This window comes from Paralichthys olivaceus, chromosome 20 (assembly GCF_024713975.1).
Source record: "Paralichthys olivaceus isolate ysfri-2021 chromosome 20, ASM2471397v2, whole genome shotgun sequence".
NCBI lineage: Eukaryota > Metazoa > Chordata > Actinopteri > Pleuronectiformes > Paralichthyidae > Paralichthys > Paralichthys olivaceus.
The window spans coordinates 1,973,104-1,984,239 of NC_091112.1; the positions used below are offsets into that span (position 1 = coordinate 1,973,104).

Consider the following 11,136-nt stretch of genomic DNA (forward strand, 5'->3'; position numbering starts at 1 on the left):
GTGGTGGACAATACACAACAACAAATAATGAAACTTGTTATTTTGTTTGCTATTTGTTTTCTTGATATATTTATTTCTTGTTTTTATAATTTTTCTGTATTTGCTGTTTAGTTTTGTTTTCTCGTTTGTCTTGTTATTATTATGTTGTTATTTGCTCTCCTATGTTTTTGTGGTTTGGTGATTTGTTCTTGTGTTTTCCCGTTTGTCCCGCACTTCAGGGCCACCGTGTTTTAAATGTGGAGCAGTCCATAGACTCAATCATTGCTCAAATAAAAGATTTGACCGCTTCTTCCACCATGACATTTATTTTTATCCTCCTCCACTTCCGGCCCCGCTTCCTTCCGGCTTCACTTCCTGGTCCCGCTGAAGGCGCCCTGGCCGTCAGCCAATCAGGGCGGGGCGGGAAGTGACGCAGGGCCTCGCAGCAAGGAAGCCCCCGGACTGGGCGCGCCAAATTTCAAAGGACTTCCTCCCGGAGGACGGAGCTGCGGCGGAGCCCGGAGAGAAATGGCGACAGAGTCCCCGCGAAGAAGCTGCATCACGGTGAGCACACGGTGAGCGCGGAGGCGGGGAGTCGCGGGGCGAGTGGCCGGAGGGGGCGAACCGAGCGGCGGCCGCGGCGCAGCAGCGACAGTCGCTCCTCTGCAGCTGTTTGAAGGTGGCAGCTCGGACCTCCACTCCACCGTCAGCTAGCTTAAACGCGAAGCTGCGTCTGAGCAGCTAAAACCCGCGGCGAGGTCGCTAACCCTCACCCTGCTGTGTGATCCGAGCACGAATCAACACTTGACTCCCGGAGCAGCACGGTCGCTCCGGGAGTCACGGTGTGGAAGTTTTACGTGACGCTTCGGTTTCTCGCTTTGTGTCCTGCTCCCGTGATTTGATGCTGCACATGCGCTGACGTTTACATGTGAAACTCGGTTTGACACCAGGTTCAGCTGAACTGTGATCAGACCTGTTTCTGAAGTGTCAAATGAAACCTGGCTCTTAAATCTGAGCATGTTTTTTTTTTTTTTTTTTAAATATATAATTCCCAGACACTAAGTAGAACAATTAAGCAAAAGCCATTTATTTTTATGTAATGGGTTTTTTCTTTTGTTCTCTCTTTCAGATCTGAGGCTGTCAGACTTCCCACCTGTGAGACGGCTGATGTCAGGAGCCTGGGATTTTATTATCTATAACACACACACACACACACACAGCTGACAGCCACTCACACTTGAAAATATTACACGTCAGGACTGAAAGTCTCGCCTGTCAGGTTTTTACGCAGGTTTACTTTTCAAGCTTTTAATATTTACTGCACCTTTTCACATTAGCATCACACACACACACACACACGGGTCGTCCAGGTTACAGGAAGTCTTTGTTCTCAAATCCTCCGTCTTACAGCCGTCACTCCTGGGGGGGGATTTAGTCTCTGAGCTGGGTACACAGGCTCGTTTCCTCATCAGCTCTGGATCCTCTTTATTTATTCATGCTCTCGCAGCGGGACGCAAGTCGTCAACTTTCCATGCGACTAAAAAATCATCTGTTGCCTAAAGCCCCTGCACCTGCCTGTAACCTTTAAGCCTGTGTTGTCAGAGTTCTCCCCATCGTGCTCGGAACTCTTTCATCAAACCCAAATGTCTTTCATCCACCTCATGTTCACTAGTTAAGAGTTTGATTCCAAAATGGACCGAAGCGTCCTGTAACTCAGGGCCGTTCACAGATCGGTTGGGGCCTCTGGAGGGGGGGGCCGGGTGGAGGGTTTAGTGGTGGCAGACAATCAGACCCTTCAGTCATGCTGTGCGGCGTGCAGCCGTGCTTCCAGTTGCTCCGGATCGGCGCGTCGACGGGCGACTCTGCGCGGGACCTGTACACGTTCAGGCCGGCCCTGAGCCACTCTGTGTTTCGTCTGGGCCGAGCGGCGGAGCTGTGTGACGTCACGCTGGACTCCACGTCGGTGTCCCGCATCCACGCCGAGCTGCACGCAGAGAGGGAGGCGAGCGGCGGTGACGCGGCGCCGCAGGAGGAGGGCTGGAGGGTCCACATCAAAGACAGGAGCAGTCATGGTGAGGCTCAGTCAACACACCCCCCCCCACCACCACCACCATCATCACTTAGAAAGATGCATTCTGATACATTCACGCCCCTCGACAGTCATCCATGCAACAAAGTCTTGGTTTTAAAACTTCACTGTTGCTACGGTTACGCCCCGATCTAAAGTTTGAAAAGTGGAAGTAGAATGTTTTAGGTTAAAAAACTCTGGACAGACAAAAACTGAGCAGTTTGGAAATGATGACACTCACTTGTATTCGCTCCCTGGTTGGTTCTTATCAGTCATGACTCGTCCGTCAGAGGTGAAGTCAGGAACGTGTCAGTAACAGTTCCACCGCCGAGATAAGAAATCCTTCATTGTACTTTTGCTTTTTGTACTGAACCCAAACCCAGTGAGACAATCTGCTTCCTGTTTACACTGGCACACACACACGTCCAGTGCAGACGGAGATAGTTTCAGTTTTATTCTCACACTGCACATATATTTCCTCTGTTTTATACTGTATATTAGTTTAATTCCAACTTTTCTCTATTTTTTTATATTCCTTACACTTACACACTGTTGTCTGTTACTTATTTCCAGAGGCCTATTTTGACTTTAGACTCCTGTTGCTGTGATATTGCAAATTTCCCCATTAAGGGAATAATAAATGATTCTCTTATCTTCACACAATAATGAATTTTTATGGATGCAGCCATCATTAAAAGATCTGCTGTCGATAAACATCACTACAGAAGATCAGACACACTACTAGATGTCCATGGACAAAAAGACAAATGTTTCCGTTTAGAAAGACACAGTGAGGCGGCTGCTCGCTTGTGTGACAGAAATAAAAGTGCTGATTAAATTAAATCTTGACCCACACACAGATAAAAAAATTATTATCAGTAGAAAAACACAGTAACACACTTTATTTTGCTGTGGACACACACACACACTCGACACACATGACTTACAGAAGTAACAACACAGATATTAACTGAGAAACAGCTGTAATCAAATCATGCAGATGTTGTGAAGCCCCAGATTCTCTAAATCTATCTGTGAAATATGAAAAGTTTTTTCCTGCAGGACTTTCACTTGAACACATCAGAGTTATAGAGAAGCTTGCTCTCCTGCTCTCCTCCCTGTTTGTTCATCTCTTACAGAATATCAGACACATTGAAATGTAATAGTCGTGATGCAGAAAGTAATTCAAGAGCAGCTAAACTCTGACCCCGTTTTTCTGCTGTGCGTCGGCTCCAATACTTAAAGGTACAGTGTGTAGAATTTAGTGATGTCTAGTGTTGAAGTGTCATGCTGCAGCTGAACACCCCTCACCTCACCCTCTCCTTCCAAACATGACAGAGAAACTGTGGTAGACTTTAATTGTCATAAAAACTCAAAAGTTGTTTAGTTTGTCCAGTCTGGACTCATGTAAAAAACATGGCTCCTCCGTAGAGAGGGTCCCCTCCATCTAAATATAAAGTATTTAAATATAAAGTATTTAAATATAAACGGCCTTTTCTGGGGTAAAGAAAACTACAATTCATACAATTTAGATGAGATGAACTAGTGAAAACATCATGAGGATTATTCTCCATTACATTTCTGCCAATAGTTCCCTTTCACCTAAATCTTAAACTCTGGACCTTTAAGTGATAAAAATGCTGACCTCTGATCTGCATCTGCACCAGAATGAGTTCTCTCCCGACCCGGACACATGATCCAGCGGTAGTTTTTGCATAATCCTGCTGAAAAACAAACAACGAGGGGAATAATATCAGCGAATATGTCGAGCGATCAGACGCAGTGAGAAACAAATGTACAAAGTTAAATATATCACGTTACTGGTCGTTAGTGAAATGTGAGGTGCACAGGAACGGGTACAAGGTGAAGACGCAGGAGAGAGGGAGACAGTTGGGTCTTCACTTAAAGGCGATGGACCGTGTCTGACAGCTTCAGAATTTAAACTGTGCTCTTACTGCCTAATTTTTCAAGTAATTTCACAGTCTGTTTCACACATTTTTCATTTTTGCTATTAAAAAGACTTTTTAGTATTCACTGTGCATTTTTCATTTTGTGCAACGCTGTCATGGCTGTTTGATTTCCTTGTAGCCTTCCAGCTCCTCAATTCTAGGTACATTTCACAAACGCTTTTACATTTCCCCTTCAACTCTGGAAGCTGTAAACACATCGAAAGTCAACAAATGACTTTATTTTGACGCTCAGCTCACTTGATTCATTCTTTCTTGTCTGGCAGACTTTCAGATATTAAAGTTGTGCGACATCACCTTCAGCTGCCAAGCAATTTGCTTGTTTGGACCGATCAAGTGATTTGAAGCAGAGTTCTTCACCTCTGACGTGTCGGCGCGGCTGAACCAGGCGATCGAACTCGCTGCCAAACGCTGTTGGCTTTACTTCCATTAAAAAAACAAATCGTCTGTTTCCAGGCACCTGGGTCAACGAGGTCCGCCTCCAGCCATGCGTCCAGTGGGAGCTCTCAGATGGCGACACGCTGACCTTCGGTGGCCAGTCTGCTCCGGGGAGCCCCGAGTTCTACTTCCTGTTCCAGAAGGTCAAAGTTCGCCCGCTGGACTTCGATGCCATCACAATTCCGAAGGTAATTTTAATTGAATATATAAGTGAATTGAGATGTTATGCTGTGATTTGGCGATAAATATATTTACTTTTACGAATAAAATTGAATTGACTTTTCTCTGCCTGTAGATTAAAACAGGTTTTCTGAAAGGCTGGTGTTTGAGTGTGACTCCCTGAGACGACGGGTAGGATAGAAGTTTAGAAATGATGTTTGAATTCCGTCATGTCGGTCAAACAATTACTCGGCAGCAAGAAAATGTTAATATTGAAATGGTTCTGCAGGAGATCATACCCACTCACCAAAGTTATACAGAGCAGCAGGAGAGATTCAGGGTGAGGAGTGGGACTGAAGAGGAAACATTCTCCATATTCACACTCACCCCCCCCTCATATTAATCTTTGTATTTCCGTAAACTTTTATTTGTGAGCTGTTGTAATTATAGATTTCCGTCTCTTTTCTTAGGCAGGAACCTTTTCCTCTGACTTGCAGAACCGGATCAGGACAAACCAGGACCGCAAGGTGGAGGCCAACCTTGACCTGTCCAAGCTGTCAATCAACCGGGCCACCGTCATCCTCAACTCCATCGGCAGCCTCAGTAAGATGAAGGGCAGCGCCTGGACCTTTAAGAGGAGCTACAGCCACGAGGGAACCGTTTCAGACCCCGGCTCCTCCTCCTCCACGCCTCCGCTCGCCGCTGGCTTCTCCTCTCTGCTCCCTCCCTCCACCCCTCCATCGTTCCCGCCTGCAGCCTCAGTGCCTTCAACAAAGTCCCTCCAGCCGACCTCCAGGAGCAGGAGGAAGTCGGCTCACACGGTGCTCCTCGAGGACGACAGCTCAGACGAGCCCAGGAGTCGGGGAGGTAAGACTCTGAAAAGGTTTTTTTTTGAAAACACCACAGTTAACGACCTGAGCTCTCTGCAAACACGTTTTTTACAAGAACTTTTATTTTGGCACAAAAAAGGCAAGAAAATGAGAAAAAGCTGAGCGACAGAGTTGCAGTTAGATTTCTTGCACTATAAGACATTTGAAAAACAGTCAGGATGTGATCATTGCCTCCTTCACAACATTTTCATTTCAATTTGGTTCAGTTCTGACAGGAGTTGTGGAGGACGGACAGAAACCAAGAGGGAAGAAGAGGCGGCGGCTCTACAAGTCTGAGTCGGAAGGTTTCAGCTCACCTCCTCCTCTGCCGCTGCAGCCCAAGAGCCACAATGATGTCAGGAGGCCCCTGGAGGCCAAGCCCTTCCCTGTCGGCATCAGGACAATTGGCAGTTTCCACGGCGCCATGACGAACAGCCGAATCAACCACCACCTCCTTCATGCGTCGTTCACCAACGCTGCGGTTCACAAACAGGACGCGGCGACGATGCACCGCATCAAGACGGTGGTGCAGGGTAACATCGCAGCTTTCCGCCAACAGAAAGCTGCCCACGGTTCTCTGACGGCGCAGAGGGGCAGGCGGAGGGCTCACAGCTCTCCAGTTTTCTCTCCTCTGGTGGTGGGCGGGGAGAACTACAGCCTGGCCTCACCCTCAGTGAGGATCTGCACGGAGGAAAGAGGAAGGGTCCAGTTCAGCAGATTTCACCATCAGACTAGGTGAGAAGTGAGGGGAGGAGTTAGGGCACATTTCCTGGGAATAAATGTAGAAAACTGAACTCAACAGAACCGATAGAAATATTCATGAGAAATGTGTTTCATTCGATCTGATTCTCTCTTCCTCTCTTCAGCAAGCGACGAGGCCGCCCCAGAAAACACCCTCTCCCTCCGCGGCCGTCCCTCCCCTCTCCATCCTCCTCATCCTCCTCTTCCACCTCCTCAGCATCGTCCTCCTCCTCTGGCTCCTCTTCTTCCTCCTCAGAAGATGAGGATGACGAGGAAGAAGATGACGAAGAGACAGCGGTCGGGGCAGTCGAGCCGTGCGCGGCGCCGCGGTGCCGGCTGCCCCAGCAGGACACGGTGCAGTGGATCCAGTGTGACGTGTGCGACGCCTGGTACCACATAGACTGTCTGCACGTCGACCGCAAGAAGCTCCTGGTGGACCCCAACGCTGACTTCCACTGCGGCTGTCGCTGACTGGACAGAGTTTGTGACCATGAAATGACATAAATGCTTCAGTTTAGATGTTTCCCCCTACAATGTTTATTTCCCTCAAACTCAATGAAAACAGGCTACTACTTCCTCTCATGGCCCAGGCTGCTCTTCTCACACATGCAGTACTTATCTTTAGCCTCGTCAGCAGCTGGCGAGGGCGGGAAAAGATATTCCTTTCCAAGTTCGAGGATTTGTGTCCCGACAGTCACACGAGCGCTTCCACAAACCCCCTCTGTTGGCTGAGTTTCAGATTTTGAGGGAGGAGGCAGAACTGAGACGAAACATCTCGGGTCTTTGGCCTCGTCGGCCTGGAGAGGTGTGATCAGGGTGGGAGAGCATGATGAAATGTCTCCGGGTTGACTCCCACTGTGGCTTTGCACGCTGACCAGGGGGCAGGCGGCGTTCAGGAAGATTAATGAAATGTTTCAGACCACTGTAAGCAGACTCCACAAGGTGATTAAACTAGCGTCGATGTCTCAGTGTGGCCTCCCTCACTATTTTACCAGCTCAATTTTTCAGAGCAGAATTGGACCTTCCAGCATCTCTACCCCTGCCAGAGAAAACGGCGCGGGGACGGTGTTTTCCCACCTCAGCAATAATAAAACTGGATGAGATGTTTCAGTGCCTGGGTGGCAGCAGCTGTCTCGGAGTGGGCGTGTGATGTTTCAAGATAATTAACCGGCAGGAAACGTGTCAGCAGACTTCTGTTGTTGCTACTGATGAGAAGTGCTCTCGGGACTCTAATCAAATGTTTGAAGACGCTCCTGCAGAGGCAGCTGCTGGGGTTTTTTTGGAGGGGGGGGGCGTGTACAGTGGGACTGTGTTTTTCTAAGATGTCTGAGTGCAGCCTGGCACTGTGGCTGCAGCTGGTCTGGGAGGAATCATTAGCAGTGAAATGACAAGAAATATCTGCTGCTGGTGTAACAGGATGAACCGATTCTTGTGGATTCAACCTGTGGCTACGTTCTAAATCAGAAGTTTGGAAACGACCCCAACAGTCAAAAACAGACATTTGGGAACGCCACATTTTACTTCAATGCTGTTCCTCGCTTGTAATATTTTCTGTACCTAGAGCTGCTTCCAGACATGCACTGAACTCCTTCTGTATGTGAGAACGCACATGAGGGCGTGTGGATGACGTTTCTGACATGTGGCGGACAAAACAAAAGACAGAAACACAAAATATTCCAAATACCTCAGGATGACAAAGAGGAACGTTAACTTGGAAAGACGATGTGATGTGAGAGTTTTTGATGTAAAGGGCCAAAGCAACTGCAGAGCGGACAATCTGCTTCCTGTTTACACCTGTTAACTTGCCCATGAACGGTCTCGTGAAATGCTCAAACGCTCGTGTGGACGGTGGAAGTGTAAAACGTAGTTGTGTGGATGTTGCCTTTATGTTGATGGGGTTTTTTCCGGGTCGTCTCTTTATGTCACACTCCGCCTTTTGTCTCCTCACGCCACTGAACTGCTTTTGTCCTGGATGAAATGAGCTGGACCTGAGCCGTTGAACAATATGTGCATATTCACTCTGGTGCTAGAATAAAATCAAAAAGAACATTTTCTTTTATTTAATTGTACATTTCTACTGGGGTTCGGCTCGCCAGGACAAAAGCAGTCGCTTTGCTCATCCTACTTTCCGAGCAGCGTCTGGCAGATCTGACTCGATTCAGATGACGACAGTGATGCAGTAAATGAACATGGTTCATGTGGTGTTGTGTAAAAGGTGACAACCAAATTCTACTTTGATCAAACTACTGTGTCTTGGAGTGATCGCAAAAATGAGTCTGATAAAAAAAAAACAAAAAAAAAACCTGATTCTTGAGCAATAAATTAAGGGACAAAATTTAAAAAAATCTTTATAGATTTATATTTTTGATCATAATGGCTGATATTGTGGAAGAAATTTTAATTCCTTTGCTTTAAAGGAGACATGTGACGCCTTTTCAAATTATTTCCTCTAGTGTGTTTTGTTTTTTGTGAATGTAAAAGTGAAAAAGCTCAAAATCTGTGATGTTCCCGAAACATCTCGTCAGTCAATCAGAGCTTTACGAGGGAGGGGCTTAAAGAAACTGGTGCTCACAAAAGCCCCTGATCATCGCTCGATCCGCAGCCGCTAATCGCTATGTGGGAACTCTGGGTAATGAACCATGTGTGTGATAGACAGGGAAACAGTACCCCCCCCACCCCCACCCCCCATCACCAGTCGGTCACGAACTCTGCAACGACTCCAGATCACGAGACAGCGAGTCCTGTAGTGTGACCTCTGATTTAAACCAAGTGTTTCAGACTGCGGCTGAGAGGAGGAGCTGCAGCAATGTACAGTTTGAGGAAAGTGTAAACCTTTTCAAGTAATAACACAAATTAAAATGATCCACGTGAATATGAGCAGAATCTGTCTCCTTAAACATAAAAAAATCACAAGATAATGTAAATTTAGAACTTTAAATCCACAATCCTGTATTGTCTAATGTAGACAAACTGGCCACGAGGCTTTAGCCTGGGCAGCAAATCACCATAGTAACGGCCATCACTTTAATTTAAGGTTTCATCTTAATGCAGTATTACAATAAAGACTCATGTAGCATCTAACATTTTATCTTAACACTATAATACAGATTTTTAAGGAGCTGGTTTGTCATGTTGAACAGTGATTATACTCAAGTATAAAAGAGTTGGATTTAAAAATTTTCTCTGTTGATCAGTTGTTTTTCTTTGTTTGTCTTAAAAAAATGATTTTGTTTTCAGCTTCTTCCACCAGTAAAGATTTTCCATGTTGCATATTCTTTGTCATATGGTAGATTTTCACCTCTTCACCTCTGTCGGACGCTGTTTACAGTCCGACGTGTTTCTTTTCTCACACGACTCGAACTTTTCTCCTCGAGAAACACAAACACTGATACTTCCCGGAGGTGTTTTTGGTACAGACGACATTTTGGCTAATCTAATAACAGCTATCTGCACATGAACGCAGATAAATTAAAAAGACGATAGGTTCACTGGGCTCTTTGTTCTCGCTGCCTTCACTTTAATTATCACATTCAAATTCAGAAACACACAGGCACAGTTTGGCTGCACAGAACTAAACTGACTGTCACGATTCCCTTATTATAGATTCTTCTTACGCTTCTCGATCAAGTTGTGATCGATGAAGTTAATCGTTGATTTTTGAAACGTACATTTTGTTTCCTCTGGTCTTTTGTGAGAGATGATGTAAGTGGTTGTTATTCACTTTGTTAGTTTCTTTGGAATCATCTCGGCAGAGCGAGTCAACAAGCAGCGAGCGCGTTCTCATAATTGAAGCCCATTATCTCGAATCTTTTATTTTAATTTTTTTTTTTTACTTCATAATGGAGTCGTCTTATCTGAGGAATCCGTGCATGAAGTTGCATTTACTCACATAATTACTGCGTCTTGTTGCTTTACAGGCGAGATGGAGTCATGTGCTGTTGATGCTAACACACGCTGGCACAGACGCACTTGGTTATTTTAAATGTAGATGTGACATTTTACAAAACAAACGGCTTCGACCTGTTCAAAGAATTTAAACCCCATTGGAATTCAGAATCAATTCAAATCAAAGGGCAAAGATTATATTGATTATAAATGATAATAGTAATATAATAGGAAAGTCTGTTTCACCTTGTAAAGCACACAACAGAAAAAGCCTCAGGAACTCAGGTGACGACTCAGGAATGAGGAGTCTGGCTTCTGAGTTTTGGACGAGCTTTGATTCACGTTGATTCTGTCGAAGAGATAAAATCAAATGAGAGGAAATGAAGGTTTACATGATGTGATTATTTAAAGGTGAGGTCGTTGTCAGAGGGGAAATCTTTGCACATCTGTACCCGATGTTTTGGGGCAGAGAGCCCAGGTACTCCAGTGTGTATTGACTGTCAGGGCCGTTAACTCTGGTTTTTCAATAATTAGCTCAGAGAACTTTTAATAATAAAAAGTCTGAGGTGTTTGAGAAGAAGTTGTGCAGTTCCTCTGACACTCACTTCCTCTGCAGTGGTGATTTTAAACTAGTACGTGAAGCTCGACAGCTGAATTATTCTCCTTCTTTAAATATATTTTATTCATCGATACTGCACAGGAGAAGTGGTTTAGAGAACGAAGAGATGAATACTTTTATTATCATATTCACGGCATAGTCGCAGGAATCTGTCAGTGAAGCTGTATTTTCTCTGAAGTGAAGTATCGCAAAGAGACAAATACACAATATGAGGAGGTGAGAGAGAAAAACTGCAGTATTGTAAAGTGTCATCAATCTGAGGGCCGGTCCTGTCGTACATTCAGCTCTTAGTTCAGAGAGTCTGCTCTACATGGTCAAAATCAATGGAGAGTTTATTCACATCTTTTCAAAGGATCTCAGTTATTCTGAAAAAGAAAATGGACTGTGTTTGACTTTCAGAGGCAGATTAAT

At 45.4% G+C, this 11,136-nt stretch overlaps 1 protein-coding gene across 1 annotated transcript; it reads left to right on the forward strand.

Annotated features, from left to right (window-relative positions):
- The first annotated feature begins 404 nt into the window (after positions 1-404).
- Positions 405-8,566, forward strand: tcf19l (transcription factor 19 (SC1), like). The gene is made up of 6 exons (XM_069516172.1): positions 405-543; positions 1,109-2,051; positions 4,471-4,640; positions 5,082-5,478; positions 5,708-6,215; positions 6,347-8,566. Exons 2-6 carry the CDS (start codon positions 1,781-1,783, stop codon positions 6,690-6,692), a joined length of 1,692 nt encoding a protein of 563 aa, XP_069372273.1. The 5' UTR covers positions 405-543; positions 1,109-1,780; the 3' UTR covers positions 6,693-8,566.
- Positions 8,567-11,136: the final 2,570 nt, after the last annotated feature.